At 41.9% G+C, this 26032-nt stretch overlaps 1 protein-coding gene across 2 annotated transcripts; it reads left to right on the forward strand.

Annotated features, from left to right (window-relative positions):
* The first annotated feature begins 3870 nt into the window (after positions 1–3870).
* Positions 3871–15491, forward strand: LOC115360194 (S-adenosylhomocysteine hydrolase-like protein 1). 2 transcript variants are annotated; one of them, XM_030052913.1, is made up of 17 exons: positions 3871–4180; positions 9144–9255; positions 9783–9920; positions 10042–10142; positions 10563–10665; positions 10760–10854; positions 11020–11126; positions 11212–11328; positions 11438–11501; positions 11614–11702; positions 11840–11910; positions 12165–12259; positions 12352–12450; positions 13807–13875; positions 14122–14200; positions 14632–14752; positions 14834–15491. In XM_030052913.1, the coding sequence occupies exons 1-17, from the start codon at positions 3899–3901 to the stop codon at positions 14838–14840; spliced, it is 1749 nt and encodes a 582-aa protein (XP_029908773.1). In that variant the 5' UTR covers positions 3871–3898; the 3' UTR covers positions 14841–15491. The 2 variants fall into 2 exon arrangements, with proteins under 2 accessions (XP_029908773.1, XP_029908774.1); XM_030052914.1 differs by lacking the exon at positions 14834–15491 and having other exon boundaries at positions 14632–14756.
* The last annotated feature ends 10541 nt before the right edge of the window (positions 15492–26032 follow it).

The following is a 26032-nucleotide window of genomic DNA, read 5'->3' on the forward strand; positions in this document are numbered from 1 at the left end:
AACTCAACCAGGTGCTGAGATTTCTTGAATTCAAAACTTGCAATAATCTGGTCTGTTCAATCCCGGTTTCCTCCCCCCTCCTACTTACATTTTAACCACTCAGCATCCGAGGACAGTGCATGAAGTACATTTTATTCCCAAGCTAAAATAGCAGATGACAAAGACACTTGGGTGTCCTGCATGTTTCCCAGCGTATGCTGAATATATCACATTGTGACGTGTTTCCTCTTGACGCCTATTTCTGTCGGATCTCTGCTTCTAATTTGTTCATCATCTCAGAACTGAAAGGAAAATGACTCATGGAAGTAAATTCCAAATTATTGCTTTGAGATCGAATGGGAAGGGGCTGAAGCTGTATTTTGACACTTTGGTTTTCAAGGTCAGGACTAAAAAAGAATCACACAAGAGGAACTTTGCATCTATTATTGAATACAGATGCCAAGCTCTATTATTGCACATGTAAAATGTAATTTCTTTGTCATAGCCTGTCTCAGTGAGAAGTGCACATGATCAGATCAGACTGGTGCTGGTGAAAAAAATGCATGAGGTCTGATTTATTCACTGCAGTAAAATGCGACCACATCTGGCCTGAGGAGGGCATTGCAGCCTTTGGCCACTTTGACTACATTTTCTTATTTTTCTACATTTTATGCAGAAAATAATGTGTGATGTTACTGTAGCCTCTGCATGTCTGCATGTCAAATCAAATGAGAAGATCTTTGATATTGTAATCTTTCTTCATCAAACTGAATATTCATTGTATGAGGGGGAAGATTGAATAACAGATGCCTGCCAACTAGGAAGCCTGAGAAATCCTCTTATTGCTGGATATTCATCTACACAAGATTGAGAGAGCGAGTAACAGGCCACTAGGCTGAAACAAGTACATTTTAGATTTTAGACTTCCTGCTGATAATCTTATCAAGCCCTTTCATGCATGATGTCCAATACAGAGGACAAACATTTAAAAGCCATTTTATTGAATACATTGCACCATGTCCAAGCTGCCACTGGGTGAACCCACCCGAGGCTTGGCTGCATTTGCGCTGATAATTCAGGGTCCAAGAACTGAAGGTCCTGGAGCCCTCGCAGGACTGTTTGGATTATTATTCTTGACAGGCAGGTTGGAAATCTCACTCACAAAAAGATCCAGATTTTGATGCAATATTTAATGCTTTTTCTCATCTGCCCGCTGTAGTGGACATCATGCACTGATGGGCATAGTTTGCCTATGGGGCATTTATATGCATTCAGCCGTATTGTGCATTATTTATGTAATAAATGTAGTTTATATAAAATAACATTAATTTTCACTTAACTATAACTGCTTTCCACCCCTTTAGCTTACAGTTAGCTTCACTATGGCCTTGTTCCAATGTATTATTATGTAATCCCACTGTCATGCACTTCCCAGTGTTTTGCCATGTAATTACACTGTTCATCTAACTGTACCCACTTATACCTAAGTAGGTATACATGATATATATAATTATGCACAATAGGTATACCTGAGTAGCCTTATAGTAGATTTATAGCTCTAAGAAGAGACTTAAAAGAAGACCCTGACTCAGACAGCCTTGTTTCCTCGGGCAGGACGTCCCACAGCCTCTCTGATGGCAAAGGCTCCCCTCATTTCTCAGCCTGGACTCTGGAGGAGACAGAAGACCTCTGGCCGAGGATCTGCCTAAAGGTTCATAAGGAGTTAAGAATATAATCTGGAGCCAGGGCATGAAGATCCTTAAAAGTAATCAATGAGATTAAACAGGGAGCCAATGTAAAGAGTTTTTTTTTTTTGTTGTTGTTGTTGTTTTTTGATTTTGCAATTTTGCAATCAAGGCATGATTTTCTCCCAAATCATAGGACATACACTACATATCAAACTTTACCTACCCTCTTCTTTAACACCATTATTAAGGTTGTAAAGTATAAAGTAGGTCTATATTTTCATGCTTTCATGTTTAATCAGTATTAGTAGTTTTTAGTATTTTCACAGCAACAGATTAAACAGTAAAGAGGCCCAGGTGGACACCTCACCGGACACTCATGAGGTCATTTTTGGCCTCTCCTAATTCAACAGCCCTCTCTGAAATTCCTGCACTGGATCAAAATGGAGGATGGTGCAGAGAGATGGAGAGGGCTGGATAAGGCGTTTATGGGCGACCCCTCCTCTTGCAGGAGGATACCTGCCAAACGCACAAACAGAACAGGGAGAAGCAAAATGAATTCCTCCCACACTCTGCATCCTGAAGCGAGAGAGAACAGAGGGCTGCTCTGTCTCTGCTGTGGAAAAGTCCCACTTCTGGACGGCTGTGGAAATATTATGCCCCCTAGTGGAATATTGAAACTCAAACGCACCACACAGCCAGTTGTAACATTTATCCACGGACTGGGCACTTTACTTGTTGTGTTGTTGCAAAACATCTGTTTACTTGTCAGACCTTTGGGGTAGCTGTGTATCCCTGAGAAAAGAGAAACTTAATTTTCCAAAAGTGACATTCAATGTGCATGTGTGAATACATGCTTGTGTGCGTGTGTGTGTGTGTGTGTGTGTGTGTGTGTGTGTGTGTGTGTGTGTGTGCGTGTGCGTGCGTGCGTGCGTGCACTGCAATACAGATTCAAGAAGTTGCACGGCAGGAAAGGTCACCTGCAGCCATTTCCTCTCTGAGTGGCTGCGGGTCTCTCTTTGCCTGCTGTTATGCCAGAGACATGCTGACAGTATATATTTATTTTTATATTATAAGTTTATTTCATCAACATGTACATGTACTAATATATTTAAACTCAAAAAGAAAAGATGCCTTGTGTAATATTTAGCTATAGAACTCATTTCCATCTACATTCCCAAGGCAGGTCAATTTTAAAAAAACACAATAATATCAAGTGCAGTGAGAACATACAATCCATATAAAACAGAAACATGACAGATGTACAATAAGACACAGGGTGAAAAATAAAATAAAATAAAATAAAATAAAATAACATATATTTAGTCACCAGCACATAAACTCTTCATTTAGTCAAGCTGCTGTTCATACAGTAGGATAGGATAGAATAGAATAGAAAAAACAATATAAATAGCACAGAAGAAACAGCTTTGACCTCTTTCTCTTTTTAACCTAATGTCACGTACAGTGCAATTCAGCAAAGGACTCTCATTTTTAGTTGTTTGCACTCCAAAGTCTCATTTTTCAACGACACATCAAACGTAAAAGGAAGTAGTCTGTCACCATGGAGCCACTATTGATACTGGTGGGGTTTATGGTAAACACATGTCACCATGCCTGTTTGTTTACAATGTAACCCTCTGTTTGCATTGCACTCATTTCATCCCATTGTGTCCCGGTGTTATCAAAGACAACACAAGAGCAGGAGGCAGCTCTGCAAGGCGAAACATCAGAGGACTTGACCGGCGTTTGCAGACTGCATGCTCTCTTTAAGAGAGGACATGTGCTTTTCTCTTCAAAAAGACTCTATGTTAATGTATGTATTTACAGCCTGCATGGCACTTGGGTTGACTAAAATCACATTAATCCACTGAAAGTTGTCACCGCCAGAATATGAAGCCACATTTTTGTTACATGTCAAAAAGCCGAGCATGAGTGTATGTTTACCCTGTACATACTGCATCTGGGACTTATCAAACCCATAATCTGTCTTACATTCGGCCAGACAAGCTCAAGAAAACCTGCTGTTTAGAGTCAACACATACCCAGGAGGGTGAAATGAACCGGTCCATATGGGAGATAGCTGGTATTCCTTACAGGGAGAAACCTCACATGTGGGCAGGATGTGGCTTCAACTTATCCACCCCTTTTCTTTTTTTCCCCCCACCTGAACTTTAATCTAATTCACTCTGTTACCGTCTGACACTGAAGACCTAGCACAGGGAAAAGAACAGATGGAAGTCATTCATCCTAATGATGACCTGCCGCTACCTGATGAGTTCCCTCCACCACATTCAGAGGATGGAGGCGAGCCAGATGGAGAAGCAGGGGTAGATACTTCTCCTAATGCAGAAGTAAACTCCGACAGTCAGTCTCCAACGCTGAGCCCAAACTTGTTGAAGATGCTGAAGGCAGCAGAGAGCAGATGGACACCCCAGAGTGGAGAGAAAGCTGGAGGAGAGGCATCCGACTCTGCAGCGGGCGAGCCGGCTCCTGAAGCTCCAAAGACTGATTTGGTGAGATTTTTTTTTTTTTAATTAATTAATAATTTTGTTTAATGTCTAACAATCTAACTGAGGGCACACACAGCTGTTCATTACCAGTCAGGCAGCAATTTTTGAATGAGGCGTTTTTCTTTAATTGCTGTGCCACTAGTGAGAGTAATTGCGGGACTGTCTGATCTATTTATGTGGCAGTTTGTCATATTCTTGTATATCACGTGTCAGAATCAATGCATAGCAGAGGAACTTCAGCAGTTGTGTGAATCTGCATACACTTAGGTTGTTAATGATCTCAGTTTTAATGCCCAGGCTTCTATGAATGTTTGACCAGTGTACCCGTGCACATATCACATAGAGGGTGGCCCCTGAAAGGGCAGAAAGGACTTTTCACCCCCTCACAGTTTTCAGTAATCAGCAAGTTTCAGCAACACCGGTGCATAGCTTACTGTAAGATTTATTATAAACACAAAACAGTGAGTGTTATATTTAAGTTGTCTTGTTTGATTCTCTTGAGGAAATCTCCCTCAGCACCTTTGTGGCTGAATGCACCACTTTCAGCTCATCAGATAAATTAATAGAAAACTGTAAATGAGCTATAGTTAACCTAAAAGACATCTTTTTATTTGTTGCCTCAGGACAAGTAAATAAAAAAATGAAATTAAAAATACAGAGGAATAAAGCCGATATGTAATACTCCCCTATTCTCCCCTACCACTTTTTCCTGCTGTTTCTCTCACTTTAACATAGGAATCCTCTCTTTAAAGGATGGCATGTATTTAGGTCTTATCTGCTGTCTGTTGGGATGTGCGCCCTGACAGAAAAAGGAAGCAGAGTGCACCTCAAATGTCATTCATGTTCATTTTAGGCCTGACGCAACACTGTGCCTCGCTTTACTGAGCTCCTCTTCTCCTCTCCATCTCTCACCTGTGTCTCTTTTGTATTTTCCCACAACTCACAAAGACTCTATTCATTTCTCTCTCCACCTGTCACCTGGGCCCAATGGGCGAGGGTGTGGCATAACCTCAGCCTTAATGAATTCTGCGCCTGTAGTCCGCAGTCTGCAGTCTGCAGTCTGCAGCTGAACAGCCGTAGCAGCTCTAGAGGGTTCAGTGATTATTGTGAGCGGGCTCAGCCAGCATGAAGAAAGGGTACAGCCTAGTGAATCTAACTAAGGCCAAGGACCAGGAGGCAGTGCAGTCCATCTGCATCAAGGTACTTCTGCTCTTGTTTTATAGGCACTGTTTTGTACCTAGGTCAACTAGTCATGTCTTTGCATGGGATTAGACTGTGAGCACAAAGCAGCAGAATAAAACCCCCTTTTTATACCTTTAAACCTACTTTTTAAGCATCACTATCATTGCTTGTCTTGGGTTTTGTGTAAATTTGACTGCATCAAGAAAAAATCAGGGGAAAGTGTCTAACTGGGGTAAGAGTAATTAGAAATTCAGACCTCTCCAGGGTACAAATCAGTGTGTGAATGCTTCCCTAAGGACATATTTTCTTCATGTGAAGACTCACCCCACTTACATGAACATAATTATTGGATTTCATTGTTCGCTCACAGTGACGTGTTTGAATTAAAATACTAATTTCTCAGCCCTGTTGGAGAGCGTTACGTCATCATTACGTTAACCTTCACTCCGGTAGCGTCCTTTTTTGTTAAAGATTAAGCAGCCACTTGTGTCAGTACCATGAAATATCAGATAATTGCATTTAAGAAGACAACACTTCACAGAAAACTTAAAGTAAAATGCTGTCTTATTTGTCTCTGTCTTTGAAAGTTAATGGACATTATTGTTAGAGCTCTTTATTTCAGAATCAGAGGAGTGAGTATATGCTTGTGTTGAGGCAATTTATTTCAGTTGAAGGATTTATTGTATTCATATTCAATCAACCAAGTCATTGGTTGATTGAATTGGTCTATTTTGATTTTGATTTTACAGGCAAAACAAAAGTAGCCAGACAATTGGTCACTTAACCTTTATTTGCATGGAGCGTTTTGTTCAGTGTTGGTGGATGAGCAGAAACTATGGGCTCTTGTGTGTTTTAAGTAGTCACAGAAAAAACATGGAGCTGGCTGACAGCTAATAAAGCCAAAGTTGAATATGTTATGGAGAGGTTTTTACATGTGCAATGAGCAAGTGGTGGCACTATGGGTAAATATGTTATCATGGTGATTGATGGCAAAAAGCTCATGGAGAGTTTGATGTTGACTGATTGACTCGGCTTTGTGGACCTTCACTATTAAATAACGAGTGTTGAGATGACACAATACACTGTATGAGAGTCATTTTGATTTAAGTGAATCAAAATAAAGTACACAGAAACATGGTCATGAGAAACTGTCCCACAGAGATCCTCATTACAAACGCGCATAAGCATTTCAAATTTAATTGCTCCTAATAAGGAGCTGAGGGGTCAGCTTGATCTGGAGAAGTAGCATCACATGAATGATACTTCACTTAATCCATGGTGAGCATGACACTTTTCCCTTCTTAATTCAATAATGTGACTGGAATGAGTGTCATTAGTCATTATCTGAAGCTCCACCAAATGAACATGGAGTTGTGTATACTGTAATAATCACAAATACAGAGAGATAAAGAGTGGTTTCCATCCTAAATTCATCCATTTTCCTCTCTCTCTGGAGGCAGACATTTTCCCACCCTGAATCCATTTGCATTCTAAAAAAGTGCTTACTCTTCTTTAACCTCTTCAATGTACTTGCAGTTGACTTATTGTCAACGTGACTTTCTTGTGAACAGACAAGGGCACACAGTGACCTCTAGCAAGGGTAATAGTAAAGTATAAAACACATTCCTTTAAAGCAAACATGGTCATCAAACTAGACCTGTTGGACGACACAGTTACATTTCAAACAGAATGGGCCTGGAGTCCACAATGCAGCTCTGTAGAGTATAATGGAGCCACAGTTTAGCCGCATCAGCTAATCCTTACAGAGTGCAGAGCTGCAAACTCAAACTGTGTGTGTGGCAGTGTGGTAAGAAGATAACCATTCAAGTTTCAACAATGCCACCTTGGGGATTTCACCCTTGGAAATACTTTGAGACACCTTACAACAATAGTTTGCATACACGCAGGTTCATGAAATAATTTTTATTTCATGAACCTAGAAGGAGCTGGAGGGAGAAAGTAAACCCTCAGTGTTGACCCTCCTGTTGTCTCTCAACCACCAGCAGACACGTTACCTTCCAAAAATGGAGAGGTGTCATGGTCCCTCTCCCCACATGAACAACAGGGTAGACTCAGTGCTGCTAATGTCCTCAAAATGGTTCCAGGCCCCAGCAGATACGCTGTCAGCCATGTTCAAGACATAAAATCAGCATTTGAGCTCTTTGTAACACCATCAGGTGGGGATATACTTGTGATGACAAACTTAGAGGGGAGGTGTGTTTATGGGGACAGCTGGAAAGACTTGGATGTGACCCATTTGCAGGCCTACATTGGGTTACTCACTCAGAAGTTGTGTTTCTTTTTCCTGGGGTCAAATTGACCCCGAACATAAGACATGTTACTATCCTTGATAATAGAAATTGTTTTTCTTTCCAAATATTATAGATAACAAAAATCTGTTCTTAGAAATAATATAAAACCATTAAAACACCAAAAATATATTATTTCCAATTTTAGGTCAATATTGGTTAATGACTTATGCCAATGAAACAAGTCATGGAAAAGTATGAAAATGTACAACTTTATTCTATGAAAATACACAATATTTTGTTTTAAGTTACAGATTTTCCAAATTAAGTTGAGACATTACTCCAAACTAAATTGTACAAAGTGAGGCCACATGAGTGGTCACGAATGCTGCCTTGGTGAGATACGCGTGAGAGCAAATATACATGTACAAGTCAAGTCAAACCACCAAAATGTTTCAAAAGTGGAAGAGAATGGAGCTCATGAAGGGTGACTAAACCCCCCAGCACAGCAGCACCCAGCTCCACCAGAGGAACCAGACAGTTTACAGCAAAACATCCCAGAACCTCAATAAACACACAAAACACAACCAAGGTAATGCACTAAAAAGAGAGCCAGCAGCCTGCTACCTGAAATGAGTTCAAAACCATGACAAGCTCAAACTAGGAGGAAACACAGGGGACCACCAACAGCAGGCAAACACAGGACAGTGTCAAGATGTGTCTACCAAACTACCAAATGAGCTGCAGTTTATACCACAGGCAATCATTTAAAGGTTGGTAGTGAGAAGAGTTGCTACTTTAACCCCTACCTCCCTGCAGGGACACGTTAAAGGAGCAATGTTGCATTTGCAATTATCAACATCAACCCTGTAGCCTTGAATCTCTTAACACTTGCAACATGGAGGATGTGTGAAATCATATCGGAGGTTGGGAGAAGGGAGGGTGGGTGTGTGTGTGTGTGTGTGTGTGTGTGTGTGCGCGCCTGTGTGGATGGCTGTGTGTGCATGCTGTGGGTGGGAAACAGATCGAAGGGAGAGAAAAAATAACTCTAAAAAAAGGGGGCGTGTTTGGGAGGAGAGTGTAAGCCCTGTGTTTTTTTGGGGGGGTGAAGCAGGACTTGTAGTGTAGACACAGGCAGCAGAGGCACAGGGAGCAGGCAGGGAGCGAACATGGCCAAGTGGGATCCCTCTGGCAGCAGCCCAGCCTTCCAGACGCCGCACTGGATGGTGAGACACCAACAGATACTGGGATGAGGGAGAAGGAGAGGAGAGGAGCGGAGGAAAATCTATCACAGTGACAGACTGTGAGCAGCTTACGGAGAGATAGTACGGCAGAGTGTACAAGAAAATTTGATAAAAAGTGACGTGTGGTGCTTATTTGTTTATATGGCAACAGTGACTTTATCAGGTTCATTTAAGCTGAAGGTGAAAATCTCTTGCTGTCATGACACAACACCATCTTCCAAATGTTTGTGTCCTTATGATTTTTCTTTCTTTCTTTCTTTCTTTCTTTCTTTCTTTCTTTCTTTTTATTAGCAAATATCATTTGCAGAACAGAAGCAGGAATTCAACAAACGCCCCACCAAGACTGGTCGTCGCTCCTTGTCTCGTTCCATCTCACAGTCATCTACAGACAGCTATAGTTCAGGTATGAGAGCACACTTATAGAAACATTAACAGACACACACGCACACACACACACACACACACACACAGAGAGAAACACACACTCTGGTCTAAGTCTGGTCACACGTCTTTGATATATAACCCGATATAGAGAGCTGGATCTGATCCCTCCAGCACGAGAACACAGGCTTGGAGGATTAGTCCCAGTGCTTTCTGCCTCAGCTAAACCTTAATTAAAGGGAAAAGCCCTCTGAAGAATTAACTCTTTTTAATTTGGTCCTAATCTGTTCTGTGAGCCTTTCTCATACTTGTCGATCACTGCCAGAGTTTATACAGACTTCAAAGCCTCAGAAAAAGGTGGTAATTTAGACCCACCTGGCTTCAATCTGCAGTGTTGAGTTAAGGTTGGAAAACCAGAGCCAATTCACAAATTTCAAATGTCCTAACGTGTCTCTACATTACAATATGCCAATTAAACAATGTGTCAGTCACTTGTTTTCATTCATGATGCCTAATTCACCCGTGTGACTAAGTTTGTTTTTGCCACAGTGTACAGTGACAGCTCAGAGGATGAGTCTTCTCCCAGAGAAAAGCAGCAAAAGACTTCCAAGGGCCTCTCGGACTTCTGCATCAAAAACATTAAACAGGCTGAATTTGGCCGCAGAGAGATAGAAATCGCAGAGCAAGGTTAGAAAAGATCCCCTTTCTCTCAACCACTACGTTTGTGTCTTTGAGAGTAAACAAAATGTGACCACAGAGAGAATTTTACACAGTTTTTGACACATTAGTAATTCTGTATGATACATAGAGATGCCGGCTCTGATGGTCCTGAGGAAGAGAGCAGAAGGGGAGAAGCCTCTGGCCGGAGCCAAAGTGGTTGGCTGCACACACATCACCGCACAGACAGCAGTGAGTCCAATGCACAGACACACACACATATGCACACGTACATAGAAATGACTGCACATGCAAATCAAACAAACAACAACAAAAATGTATAACTTGTGGCCAGTAATGCAACTTAACACAGCTGTTTAACCCAAAGAGAACCACATGTTGATTGTTACAACTTTTTATATTTTTCTTCACATTTTGCTTTATATTAGATTTGATTATAATGATCCCAAACCATTTTAAATGAAAATATATATTTCCATTATATGTTTATTTTTTTCCTTTTAAACTGGCTTACAATTTTGTGTGTCATACCTTGACAGTTTCTACTGCTGTAGCAGCAGTCAGTTACAAAATTGTAAGCCTGTTTAAAAGGGAAAAAAGGCTAAATTAACCTATTTAGTATTTTCATCATATGCCTATTTATTCCTGTAGGTGCTGATTGAGACTCTGTCTATCCTGGGTGCCCAGTGCCGCTGGGCCGCCTGCAACATCTACTCCACTCAAAACGCTGTGGCTGCTGCTCTGGCAGAGGGAGGTAAGGTGCTCTGTGCCCTGACTGGACATTTGTTGTTATTGTTTACTCTTTCCCTTTGTGTGTTATTCTCTTATTCTTCATCACTCCATCGCAGGGATCTCAGTGTTTGCATGGAAGGGAGAATCAGAGGATGACTTCTGGTGGTGTATTGACCGCTGTGTCAATCTGCAGTCCTGGCAGCCTAACATGGTACTGTGATGTTCATCAAACCCCTGGCCAGTTGTGTGTAACAGAGGTTTCTTTTGGCACATGAGCAAAAAAGTGAAATGTTGCACCGTTAAAGGCAGACTACGCACTTTCAAATGGAGTTCAAGATAACTCTTTTACCCCATCATGTCTTCCCTCTCCTATTAGATCCTGGATGATGGAGGAGACATGACCCACTGGATCTATAAGAAATACCCCAGCCTGTTCAAGAGGATGAAAGGCATAGTGGAGGAAAGTGTGACAGGGGTCCATCGGTTAGTTTTGCATAACTTCACCTGGTTTGAATTGTTCTGACAAGTCACAAACTCGTCCTCAAGCTTCAATCCACCCATTGTTCAGGCTGTACCAGCTGTCGAGGGCGGGGAAGCTGTGTGCTCCGGCGATGAACGTCAACGACTCGGTGACCAAGCAGAAGTTTGACAACCTCTACTGCTGCAGAGAATCCATACTGGATGGGTATGAATCCCTTTAGGAAGGCAAAGACTCAGTCTGTGTCAGTCGGAAAAGGAGTATATTGCCCAAAATGTTGGAGTATTCCTGTAATAGTGTTGATCCCTCCTTCTAGGTTGAAGCGAACCACAGATATAATGTTTGGCGGGAAACAGGTGGTGGTTTGTGGCTACGGTGAGGTCAGTAAAAGATTAATGGTGCCATAGCCAGGAGGAAAACATTGAATTTGAGCTTTAATGCGCTGGTACTTTGTATAAAATTCTGCCTCTCCGTCCTGCCTTGTTTTTGAAGGTCGGCAAAGGTTGCTGTGCTGCCCTAAAAGCGTTGGGTGCCATTGTGTACATAACAGAAGTGGATCCCATTTGTGCCCTTCAGGCCTGGTATGAATGGAGAATGCTGAGTTAGCACTACTGTTGAATGTATTTTCTCCATTTGGATGCATATTGTGTAACTAAAGCTCAAGAAACTCTATATGATTCAATTATCTGACAAACTACATATCTGCCCCTTCCTCCAGCATGGACGGCTTCAGACTGGTCAAACTGGGTGAAATTATCAGACAGGCCGACATGGTCATCACCTGCACAGGTAAGGTACTATTTAAAATATTAACGCAAATTTAGTTTATTTTTTTCATTTTTTTTTAATAGATTTTCTTTTGACATGACATAGGCTGCAGTATTGTTTCCATAACAACCATGACACAAAATATACAGTGTATACAAATTATTAATTAACTTATATTAATCTGAGTTCCAGTAAAGCTGTACATCTTTAAAAACTGAGCAGCCTGGGCTCCATAATCTATCACAGATTGTTTCACATCAGCTGTTACTTTGCAGGCAACAGAAATGTGGTGGGGAAGGAGCACCTGGATAGGATGAAGAACGGCTGCATCGTCTGCAACATGGGGCACTCCAACACTGAGATAGATGTGGTATGAACATGCAACGCTGTGTGTTTTATGTCTGTGTGTATGATTCCTGCCTGTATGCTTGTGTGTGTGAAGTGCAGACTCTTATCCTACAGGCGAGTCTGCGGGCCCCGGAGCTGGCCTGGGAGCATGTGAGGCCTCTGGTGGACCATGTCATCTGGCCTGATGGCAAGAGGATAATCCTCCTGGCTGAGGTAACGACACTTTACACCACAAGTAAAGGATTATGTACAGCAAGACAGTCAATAGTGCTAAATAATCCCAGATTGGATGCTTCACGTCGGCGTTAGTCATCCTGAGGGGCTTATTTTGCGCCCTGTACCTTATGCTGCTTTTCATATGGCCACTTTATTTTATTAGCACACTTATTGAGAAATAACAGACCTCAGAGTGTTTCCACAGGCCAATCTAGTCCAAGTGTGAACGCAAGAAAGCTGTGTATCACCCTACATCAGTGCACCGTTTGTCCTGCACGTTTTTATTCAGGTTTTACACTCCTGATCCACAATTCAGCGCTTAAGGCCAAAGGCTCAGCAGTAATGATAATAAGTTATGATATTACTACTGCTACTACCACTACTACTACAACTACTACTACCAATAATAATAATAAAAAACTTTATTTGCATAGCAGCTTGCAAAACACAGTTACAAAGTACTTCACAACAGCAAATTAAAAGGCAGAATCCAAGAAGAAAATGAAAATAAGTAAATAAATGCTTCATAAAAATGTAAATGTAAGAATAAAATCTGCAATAAGATAAGTAAAAGTAAGTAAAATAATAAAACAATACAATCAAGTAAAAGCACATTTTAAAAAGGTGCATTTTTAAAGCAGCAGAAACAGATCCACCTGAACAGGGTTAACATGAAACTGTGCAGCGTTTACTTGAATCAGGCGTGCAAGACCATGTAAGATGGAGGAAAAACTTGCAACAGGGTCTTGGAAACACTGAGCTACATCACACACTATAATATTGTGTGAAACCTTCTAGAAACTACTGAGAAAAGGAGTCTCTCTCTGGTTTGGCCTTGTCAGCAAACTCTTTATTGCACATGAGCATGGCATACAGAGATAAAGCAAGTCAGACTGAACTGGTTGAAGAAAACAGAGCGAGGTAATTTAGACAGTGAGATAAAGCAGTCCATGAAACTGATGAGGGAACTGAGCTAAAGATCCTGTGTGATAGTTGCTGGGAGTTCAGGAGAGCAAAAAGGAACTACAAAAGAAAATACAAAATACAGAGTGGATATTTCTCTGCTGGCTGCAACTCTTCTCTGAAGCTACATCACACTTACACTGAGTGAAACATTCAAGGCCAAGATGCCATTGCTTTATGACTGCACCTTTACATCAAATAGAAGATATTCAGAAGCCTTGTGCATCGTTTTACACACTTTCAAAAGGACATACAGAAGTCGACCGTACAGGAGTTGGAGAGTTTAAGGATATTCTGGATGTATAGCTGCTGACAGACTGTGAGAATAAAAAAAAAAAAAATCAGACAGCACACACTTTATCTGAAGAGTCCATGTGTCCTTTCTCTCAGGGTCGTCTTCTGAACCTGAGCTGCTCCACCGTGCCCACATTTGTCCTCTCCATCACCGCCACCACTCAGGTATGAAAGGACGTTTGTCAGGGTACATTTCAATCACATTGAATATTCATTCAGCACTCAGGTCTAGCATTACACGAGGCATCAATGATTTACACCTTTTATGTACAGTATAGATCACTGATTTATGCATTATAGAAGAAGTTTTGGCAGGTTTATGACTCGTGATGTTGCGAGAGGAGCTGTGAGGAGGCTGGTGACAGGTGACTGGAGTTGGGGTAATAGAGATTTTCACTGTTTTGCCCCCAGGCGCTGGCTCTGATCGAGCTGTTCAGCGCCCCAGAGGGACGCTACAAACAGGACGTCTACCTGCTGCCAAAGAAGATGGGTATGTCTTCAGCTTAAATGCCAACAAATAACAATTATCTCTTGCTCGGGTTCAAGTTTGCTGAGATCCCTTGATTACAAGCCCATAATTTAGGTTACGGAAATCAAAATGACACTCACTGACCTGAGCCCTTACAGCTGGCAAAAAAAGCTTCCACAAAATCTCTGAAATCTTGACATGGATCGCAGAGACAGGGACGCCCCTTCCAGGCTAGCTCGGAGTTTGATTATTATGAGCTCTAATCAATTAAAATCCAATTATTAACACTAATTATTTTAAGTCTAATAGTTAAAACACATGACTCAAGTCAAAGCAAAATCAAAATAAGATGAAAATTGGATCATCTGGTCTTTTGCCTTGTCGACTTGTTATTGAACAAAGCAAATTCAAAGATTTTAAAAAAAATGAAATACACATGTTTACATTTTCAGATGAATATGTCGCCAGTCTCCACCTGCCGACATTTGACGCACACCTGACCGAGCTGACAGACGAGCAGGCCAAGTACCTGGGCCTCAACAAGCACGGGCCCTTCAAACCCAGCTACTACAGGTGAGGAACGCCAGCAGGTTTTATAAACACACTCACAAACACACCTTTCCTTGGCTGTAACAGCAGGTGTTTGTCAAACAGGTACTGAGGAGTGAAGGCGGATCCTGCTCAGGTGTGCTGGATGTCCCCCTGAGCCTCTCACTGCCCTGTGGTCAGAGCACTGGCGCCCTCTAGAGGCTGAAGACTTTTTGAGACTGAATATTGTGAAATGCCAGTGGATGAAGTCTTTACCTTTGAACTGTTACCTTTGCCTGCTGATTTGTTCTGTCTGTGTTATTGTATCGGTCAGTTACACTGTAATTTTTCTTCTGGTTATGATTGCACACGGCGGCAGAATCCCTGATCGGCTCATTAAGCACATGCACATTTACAACCAGATCGCTTTCAGCTGTACTTAACATTGCATATCTCAATCATATAAAAACTATTAAGATTTTTTTTTTTTTGTGATTAATTAATTCTACAGAGGATCGGAAAATCCATAATGAAAATGGAATTACTTATAGCTGAATGCCTTATTATTTACTGTTCTGTGTTTAATGATAATGTTTATATTCAGCCGTGTAACATAAAGAAGACATAAAGAAATTTTCGATCTGTAAGAGTGCAAGAGCGTCTTTAGTCTCTGAGCATTAAAAGAATAATTTATGTACACAGTGAACAATAAAGGCTTAGTGAGGCATTTAGTGAGAATTTGCATTTTGACTCTTTGATCCTCCAAACTGCCAATGTGAGCCTTTATGCATTCATAGTATTTCAAACCAATATAAGCAATATTTTAATTAAAAGTTCAACCTACTCATTTGTGTGAGAAATCCTTAATACAGTAAATGTGACGACAGGGTGTCTGGCATATCTTCCCCACTAGGGGGCGTGAGGGCATCATGTGTGATCATAAGACGTTTGGTGGGACAGACAAATTGCTACAATAATGTGTGTGTTATCTGTTTCTTACAATTTAAGACTTCTGTGTATTTTGTCCTTCTGTCAGTATATTTATCATCAGTATATTTCAAATAATCCCCTGTTCCCCTAATGCACACACACACACACACACACACACACACACACACATAAACAGACACAAACAGACACAAACACAGTCCACCTGCACTATCACATATCCCCCAACTAATCCATTTGTAATTCTCCAAAAAAGTGTGTCAGCTGAACGGTGCGTCACCTCTCACAAGCAGGAGAGAAGTTAAGTAATGAGGTGGTGAGTTGACCTCGTCACCTTGCAGATTAGCTGCAGGACAGCAGGACAGGCCTCAGAGAGACCCCAACACCGTCCATCTGCCACTGGAGCCTGGATTTAGCTCGTACTCTGGCACTCAGCAAGAAACTTAGCTCATCTGTGTCTGCTTGTCTGCTTGTCTGTGTGTATGTGTGTGTGTGTGTGTGTGTGTGTGTATGTCAGGAACAACTATTGAGAAACCACTGTTCTTATGAGGACAGTTCAGGGTGTGAGGACATTTTGGTGTTAATTCTGTTTATTGGTCAATGTTAGGGTTAAGATAAGGGTAAGGTTAAGGTTAGGGTAAGGGTTACCGTTAGGCATAAACTGGTTATGGCTAAGATTAGGGAAAGGCTGCAGAAAATGAATGTAAGTCAATACAGTCTCCCCAAAAGTATAGTAAAACCAATGTCTGTGTGTGTGTGTGTGTGTGTGTGTGTGTGTGTGTGTGTGTGTGTGTGTGTGTGTGTGTGTGTGTGTGTGTGTGTGTGTGAGCATAGTTTTTAGCACATTGTAAGGGCTCATCTTGCTCTCTTAACCCACAAAGACTCGTTTCAAGGTTTCAGAGGTTTCAAAAAATTCAACATTTGCTTAAAACAATCTTATTACTGATTTATAAAAAATGATATCTTCGCTTGAGGAAGGAAAAAAAGATCTTGCTTGGAATTAAATAAATCGTAAGTGACTGCATAGCATAAAGAGAAGAAATGTACATCTTCTATGTATAAATAATGCATGTGATGATTTTGTAAAACTGCAGATAGTGTTTAGCTGCTAATTTTAAGAACATGACTGCCCTCTTCTGTTCTCTCACCAATATGGTAATATTATGCAAAAAAAAAAAAAAAAGTGCATATGAAAAAAAATACACACACACACACATAGATAGACAAGTAGATAGATAGATAGATATACAGGTCAAGTATTTGATCTGCAAAATGTTATTCCTCGGCTTCACAGGTCATGATAGAAAATGTTTCTAAAAGAAAGAAATAAGGTAGAAGACAGAGTTGATACACATTAGTCTGTTTAGTTTCATTGCTCAAGTAATAAATTATTTTGCTTCATTCAAAGACAGAGTGCATAAATTTTTTCCATGGTTGTCTGCGTCACCTAAAAGGCTTATATCAAGCAAGACCTCCAGGATTTTGTTTCAGCGTGGACTTTGACCTGCCCCACTGGAGAGCACCTGTCATATGAGCCACTGGGGCTGTGCAGCGCTTCCCTCTTGCTTTAGAAAAATGACACTAGTTTGGTAAAAAAAAAAAAAAAAACTTCAGATCACATGATTTCTGAATGCAAAATGACAACTCTGGGCTTCAGTGGGCATCGTTTTTTCATACTGGTCACAGCAGAGGCATCACTGAATCAGGTATTTTCTGCCTCCCTATATGGCTGCAGTCAATTTGATGACTTTTATCTGATTTTATGGAGTCGAGACAAGAGAGTCAACTCCTCCATCATGTATCCTACCATTCCTCTCCATGCACTCCTCCATTAGACCTACAGCATCAAAGCAGGATACTCACAGTCCTCTGCAAATTAGATTATCTGACCGTCAGTTTTCACTCTCACCCATTCCCTCCACATATCATCTTCTACCTCATTAATCATGATGACCGCTGACACCAAAAGGGCGATCACTGTCTTCACTAAGTTGTAAGCCATACTGTTTGAAAGATCATTATGCTGAGCTCTTATTATTATTATTTTATTTTTTTTTACCATAGCACAAAAATATCTTCACTTTTATGGCAGTAGTCAGCACAGAAGACACATTCAGCTCGTCGTACATCATCTTGGTTCATCATTTCCAGCTTTATGACAGTCCTTTTAAAATTTAAACATGTAGGCCTCAGCTGTCTTTTCTTGTGTATTCCTGATTTCTCATGTTACATTGTCTAATATTTCTGTCAGCCTCTCCTCCATCCAACCTTCCTGATATCAGAGTAGATCCTTTCTTCCTTGGAGCCTCAAATAAGGGACTTAAGTTTAATGATTTCTACAATTTTCTATTTGTAAAATTCAAAGTTCATTTCATTTAAGATTATGTAATATCAAAAAGCGTTAATGTTTCAAATGCATGATGGTAAATACTACATTTCTTTTTCAGTAATTTACAGTCATGGCTGTATTGAAAAGCAACAGCAGAGTCCTCGCTAGTCTGGCACAGTCATTACTGGAAGACTTACAGAATAGAAATGTTTAAAAGAACAAAAAAAATCAAGTTTAGTCTTATTTTATTCCATCTAGTTTGGCAGGCACTGTTATTTTCATTGATATTAATTGTCATTTTCATTTCTGTTTACAGCATGTTCCCCCAAACTAGCTGCAGTCCTAGATTTAGATTTAGATACTGCCCTATTGCTAATGAACCTAAGCTCGGGACACACTAGAAGATTTTCCCATGATTTTAAGTCTTGCAGAGTTTCCTGAGAGTCGCCCACAGGAGAAACTGTCCCGCAGCGCGGCCCCCCACTGAGTCCGAAGAAAATCCAGTCGCTCTCAGAGGAAAACCGTTATCTGTTTTCCTCAATTGTTGGATCCTATCTCTGTACGCAAAGTCCTAAAAATACCCTCTGTCCCTGGATTACTGTAATCCAGAAAAGAGTTAGTGTAGCGTGTGTGTGTGTGTGTGTGTGTGTGTGTGTGTGTGTGTGCGTGTGTGTGCGTGTGTACTACAGCAGGGCTTCACTGAAGCTGTACAAACTGTCTCCTTATTGAAATCTCTATCCATTGGGATATTTGGGGACAAACTGGACGAGGGTCATTAATGTTGCGGGACAGTAACTGTAGAATTAGTTTGTCTGTTGGCATGAACGGGCAAACCAGTTTCCAAATCACCCCCCTCTTTCCCCCATCATTCCTCCTCTACCTTATATAATTTAAACAGCACGAGTACATCTACAGAATAACCCATTCCTTTACTAATTTACCTCGAATCCACCGCCCACCGGTGCCTACATTCATTTATATTTCAGCCATAAATGCTTTCATCCTGAATGACAATGAAAGAGCTGCCGGAGGTGAAGTGACTGACTCATGTACAACGGGACGAATGGCGTGACAGTCTCTCTGACCACCAGCTCACCCTGTCTCCCCTTCATCCCCTCTCCAAGGATCTTCACCTGTTCTGTGTCCTCTGGGCTAATCCCACACGCCGTGCAGCGCTCAGTGACTCCACAGTCAACACTCAGTTCACTTTATTCCAGCAGATCTTTAATGAAAGAGACAAACAATGCAATGCAATGCAATACAAAGAGGCAGGAGCAAATAATATTCAACCTTTCTTCTCTGTTAGAATATGTGACTAATCATGTGATCCATGAACTGACACACCTGTCCTGCTCTAATGTAATGAGACTACCTCTTTCTCCTGTATTACCAGTGTCCCATAGATTTTATGTGCTGGGGTTGGGGGTGGAGGTGGTGGTGGGGTTTTTTGGGAGCTGGAGCAGGTTTGGGGGCAGAGCTGGTGATAATCCATTGGTTGCTGATGCATCTGAGAATGACAGATGGCTGGTGTAGCCTACACCCTTGTGGACCCGCCTGCACAGTACAGTCAGTTTTAGCAACCAGGAAGTGGTGTATTAGGATCCAGAAAAGGAAGTGGCGTTTATATGTGTGTGTACGTGTGTGTCTGTGTGTGTGTCCTTGCCTCCTCCCCTTTAGGGATTCTCCCTAAAGAGCTTTGATGCCTTCCCTGCATCACTACACGGTCTAATCACTAGTACCAGCTGTCAGTATGTCGGCACACTCCCTCCCTCCCTCCCTTCCCCGGTGCGTCCACTAGCACCACTTAACCCCACATCCTCTCCTGTCTGCCATAATGGACTCTCACAGCCTTCATACTGAAATATGATGAACATCATTAACATTCAGTATCTGATCTCTCTGATTGTTCCCGGCCATCCACTACCCCCCAAATCCCTGCGAAACACACACATTCGCAGACATAAAGATGCAATATTGTGTGTAATACTATTGTATTCTAACTGCTGCATCAGTATTTATGTGCCTATTTATGCGACCAAGAGCTGATTTACGGCAGGATGTTGAAAAATGGACAGGGGAACTCCCTCCTCTCTCTTTTCCCTCACTCTACCTTCCTTTCACCTGCCTCTTCTCTACTTGCCAACATTATTTCACTTATTTCAATAAAAGCCTCATACTTTTAAGGCACTAACGCCGCACCATCTCACCAACAGGCCTTTCGTGACTTAGCAGGATCCGGTGTCATCATAAGCTGTGCTAGCTGCTGCTAACACTTAAACCAAGGATTTACAACAGGCCTTCTGCTGCTTCTGCACACTGGCAGCAACATCCCACTCAGCAATGGGCGTGATATCAGCATTAGGACGGTGCTTCAGTTCTCATATAGCCCGGCACCTTTTGGCTTTGTGTAGCACAATTTTACAACAAGTAGGAAATGCATTATTATTGCATATTTAAACAATGTCTAAACATCGGTAAAAGCAAAAAATATGCAGGAGAAAAGTTCAGATATATATGATAATGTTTTATTTTTGTCAGATACCCTAGTGAATGTAGCCCTTTGTTTGAACCTTGGAAACACACTGAGGGAGGACCTTCATTGTCAGTGGATCTGCTGCTGTGTGGAGGGATGTTTTGTGCCTTGACCAACTGCATTACCTATTATAGATAATAAAGTTATTCCTGACTTGTATCAAACAGGAGCAAAGTAACAACGGCAAAAGGAACAATTTTGTTAAAATGAAATGCAAAGAAATTTAGCAAAATTTATCATCAAGTTCTGAAATGATCAGTGGTAACCATCACTAAGTTTTGTAATTCATTCCAGGTTTCATAATTCATCATTAATTTTTGCAACAAACACATAGGCCTCAATGTATAATTACTTGATGGGATGGTCCCACTGTGTGAAAAATATTCAAAAATCCCACACACAATATTACCAGCACACTGAATAATTTGTTGTTACTTATTTTTTTTGGAGACATGACCCACCCAGAAACAAAGCCACAGAGTCCCAGAAAAGAGCGAGACAAATAATAAAAACCTCAGGGGTTATGTCTCCTTCTTTAAGGATTTAATTCTCCTTGTGTAATTTTGAGATGTACATGTGTGTGCTGACACCTGATGGTAACTCTGTGGTAGGGCTTGGCAATTAAGACAAAATAAAATATTACAATAGTTTTGAAAGAGTACCCTGATACCAATACAGTGTCGACAGGGATGACTATTGGTATTTTCACAAAACATTTACATTTTTGATAGACAATGATTGTGGATGTGAGGACCAAGCATGTAACAACTGCAACAGTCTGGTAATAACTTAAAATTGCATCCCTTTACTGTAATTCAGACTTGAAAAGTAGAGTGAAAAAACTCATGCCATATCACAATAATACAATATTAAAATGTTATCTTGCACAGTCCTACTCTATGGACACACTCCAAACATATATAGACAACAATTATATCATCTAGTACTATTATTTAAGCACTTGTCACTTTCTGTGTGCGTAACAAGTCTTGAGAAAGGTCAAGAAAACAATCAGTCAATGAGCTGGTAATATTTTAGATTTTATTGTATGGAATTTTATCCATTTTAATTTTTTTCAAGGGGATTGATTCCCTGCACCACAGAGGAGAAGCCACGGTGTTCATGCTGCCCCAGTGAATCATGGTCCCACTGTGTGCCACTATTCCTCTTGCACTCATCCGAGCCAATTCAGTCACAGCCCCGTATTAATGATTAAATCAGCCGAAGTCAAACCACTCCAGCCCCGGCCACATGCCTGACACATGAATACAGCTGATGACCTACTGAGGCAGACTGAATGCACTGAGGGTCAACACTTAATGGCCTCAGTATAGACTTATGCGTTATCCCCCAATAGTTGAACATCTCCTTTACCCATACCTTCTCCATTGAAGTCTAACGTTACACTCAGGGTTTGATGTCATGATCAGCTAACTGAGGCTAAGACGGCCCTGAGGGACAGTGTTCATTCTGTTGCTGAGAGCTCAGAGCGCTGTCTGAGGACTTCAGGAGAGCAGGGAATATAAGGAGACAAGAGAGAAAGGACAATGAACATTTTTTCACGACAGATCTAAAAGATGTTTCCCAGCTAGGAGAATCACTAAGTTTGCGGTCGCCTGCTATAAATTGGGATGTGGCTGGATTTGATCAAACGGGAGTCATAAAAGCTTTTGTTTTAGAAATGGGAGGCTTCCTCGGTCCGGGTGGAGTTTCATGTTGTTCTGAGACTGCAAGAACGCACAGGGGGATAGTGAGTTTGAACCCCTCTGCTCTGCCTGCAGTCACTCACACACCCGCATCCACACCCGCCTACCACACCCCACAGCGCCTGCAAACCTGCTATCTTTCACCTCTAGCAGGCTAACACTCGAATAAATGGTGAAATTATCTCTTGATTGAGCAGACTTCCTGGGAATCAGTCCTGGGCAGGTAAAAGCTCTCAGGCAGTTGTTGGCAAGTCTAGAACCACCGGATCCATCTAACCCACCAGTGTGAGTTCTACCATTGCCAAACACTGTGGGAGAGTGCAAGGGTAACTCTCATCAGAGCTGTCACTTACTGAGCCGAGTCTGGGACTGCGGTTCAGGTTACACGGGACAGCATCTCAGCGATAGCGTACAGGCCTCCATGGCAATGAGGGATATCCGAGAGGGCAGGCGCAATCAATCAGATCCATACCTCATCCTCCCCATCTCCCTCTGTCGTTTCTTTCTCTCTCACACACTCACACATGCACACAACAAGAGACGAAGGGGTATCTGTGAACCCAGAGATGCCACCGAACCAGCCCTCAGATTTGGATCCCACACAGCCGAGTGTCCGTCTTGTCCCATATTGGCACTACACATGATTGCTCACACAAGCAGAAACAAAGCAAAAATGTGCTAGTGCCAAAATGGGCAAAGAGGATTGGGTCAGGATGTCAGACTGGGTATTTCGCAACCATCACTTGGGCATGGGAAGGCTTTTGGCTAGTGGCCTGGCTGTCAAAATGTAGGGACAAAGGGACAAAGTCGCAGGCAGTGTGGTTCTTTCTCTACTCTGTTTATGGCCCTATGGTAATTCACTGATAGTGTGCCGTCACAGTGAATTCTACCAGTGCCATACACAGAACAGGAGGAGATATTAGTCCCAAAGTACTGCCGACATTACATCAGCAGCATTATCTTTCTTGTCACCCACAATACTGTTTCCCTAAAATGACACGTCTGACTGAATGACACCTCACAAAGTTCAGGTTCTACTTTCATATCTGCTTCCTTTGATAGCCTCCTCCGAGTGTTGCTGTTGTACACCTTGTCTTTTTACAGTTGGGGGTCCACAGTTACTTTTCATACTATCCATGTGTGGAGCATAAGTGACCATACATTATCAAAATCAGTGGTCTCCTTCCCTTCGCTCTGTTTATTGTACTACACGGGATGGGGAGTTAATCCAGCTATGCCATCTGCTCCTGGGATAGGCCAAGCACTTTTTCCCCCTATCAGGCAAGTTCCTTTTTGCAAGCCCTGGTTGCCCTAATGAAAAATCATCATAGTACTTCTACATGCTCCCGTAGTGTGTCTGTCCTACTGAACAGGGAGTTTGTAGTGGCCTTATCATACTTTCTGCCGTTTTTATTTCTTATGGTATCACTATAATATTCCTGTAGGGATTTGTGGTTTTGCTGTGATATTTGCATAGTATGCTTCTGAATTTTATCACAGGATTAGGATTACAATGTGGTTCTTCGCAGGGGTACCATTTGGGGACTTTTTGGTCTCCGTGAGAGCCACTCTTGGTGAGAGGAACGGGCCTAGTGCGCAGATTGATCCTGGCTGCGGAGAATGGTGCGCTAAGTGATTTTTGAGATGCTCCAAATGGGTCCCAAAGCAGAGCTCATCTTCCCGTTTCCGGGAGAGATCAATAGCGTAAAAAGCTTGAGAGAGAGAGAGAGAGAGAGAGAGAGAGAGAGAGAGAGAGAGAGAGAGAGAGAGAGAGAGAGAGAGAGAGAGAGAGAGAGGTGGCATAACCCGCAAATGCTGTTCTGCCCGTACAAATTGCAAATTATACATTTTAGCAGGAGAAATTGGGCGTAGTTGCGTGTTTTGCAGGCTTTATCGTATATTCTGTCCTGTAACTCTTGCTTATAGTAGCCAAGAGTGCCTGACAAAGTTTGGGACGATCAGAAACCCACAGATTTCCGACATAACTTATTTTTGGAGTAGACATGAAATCACTTAAAATAGTTCAAAAGAAGGACAGCTGACTTTAGGCCCTCCAGTAAAGTCCAGTCCACATCAGTATTTACAACTGGTGAAGTACTGGAGGGTAAGCGAACATAAAAGCTCCGTTTTGTCACGTTTGTTTCTACATTAAAGTCCCAACATCACAGCCCTGCGTTATTGTATTAAATTTGTTTTTTCTGTTATTTATTTTTTGTAATTCTGTATCCCACGAGTTGCAAATTATATTTGTCCACCTCTTAACTTGCCGATGTTTATTATAATAAAATAAAGTAGGCCACTACCCGAGGAAAATCCCGTTATATTCTTTTGTTTTAAAAGACAGGCATGCATTTACTCCAGGAAAAATGACTACAATACAGCCTATACGAAATATGACTATTTACTTGCCTGCAGGAGGTAATAATGTGAAGGCCTGCAGATTTTTTTGGGGTCTCCTTTTGTTGGGCCCAGTCTTACCTTCATAAAATGGTCATATATCCTCACTCCACACAGAATATTTAAAAAGAAACTTTTTCGATGTGCCAGGCCACCAATTTCCAGTATCTCCACAACCAAACTGTCCTTGAGTCATGTCGAGAATTTTGCTTAATTAAAAAGTAAAGGCATCGGTCATTCAGATGGAGGAATTTGGCTTCTTTTTCCTACAGTGGACAGCTGACTCTGACAACTCCTTCCTCCGCTATCCACAGCCTCGGTTTACCTCTCCATGTCTCCATCTCTGCGTCCCTCACAGCCTTCCGTCTGTTTTGGCTGTATGGCCGGGGATTTTCCAGTGGACAGGTAATTAGTTGGTAAGCATCTTAACCCACTGGCAGTATAGTAATCCACGCCGCCCTCCTCCCTCTCCTTCTGCCGCCTGTATGTAGGCCTATCCCTGCCTCTCTTTTACGCACGGGACGCGCACTGCAGTGGTGATGCTGTGGCACCCACTTGAGCGATATCTCTCACAGAGGAAATGGATGGAGTGATAATACAATGCTACTCAACGATCAGTTTCATTTCAATCATTCATTTCTCACTACGGATCGTTTGCAGCCAGTGATGTAGTGATACAAGAAACTAAGTTAATTAGCCAAATATAAACAAAAATAAATATTTTCAGAAAGCATGAATTTAAGCTCCTTTGTGCAGTTTGTAACATTAGTTTGAAAGAAATGTGATCACTGTAAATTTAAACAGAATAAAGAATCGTGTCAGCCTAAAAGGTGAGTCTGACCACATAAGATAAAGTATGTCAAATCCCCCAAAATATACCGCATTGCACTTTTATTTTATACCACTTAACATCCTCTAAAACCTAAACCCTGGCCCTTGCCATCAGACAGCTGGCCTACCTGCATCCATCGGGTGTGGCGTCATGTCCCGTGTGCCGCATGCCTTCTCCCTAACCTGTCTCCATCCTCTGTCTGAGGTCTGCAGGGGACAAGGTTCCTCCGAGCTGAGGCCTCCGCGGCTCCTCGTTATATAGGCCTACGGGAACCCACGCAGCCCTTTCCACCTGGGCTCATTTACCTGCTGTCGGTGATTATTAGACAGATTGCAGGTGGAAAAAGAGGCATCACCTTTTCAGCTGATGTGAATCCGCCAGACTGGCATAGGGTGCAGTTTTGGATTACGCCTCATTCAAACCGGTTAAAGTTGACACTGAAATCCATCCATGCGCCCATTGTGCTCTCCATACATTATGAAGGAGGCGCAGCCGGCGAGCAGCGTGTCACCACCCTCTGCCCGGCAGTGTGGGTGACGTCTCTCAGTAATAACGCATAGGCCCTTTAGCTGTCAGGCCT

This window comes from Myripristis murdjan, chromosome 6, assembly GCF_902150065.1.
Source record: "Myripristis murdjan chromosome 6, fMyrMur1.1, whole genome shotgun sequence".
Classification (NCBI taxonomy): domain Eukaryota; kingdom Metazoa; phylum Chordata; class Actinopteri; order Holocentriformes; family Holocentridae; genus Myripristis; species Myripristis murdjan.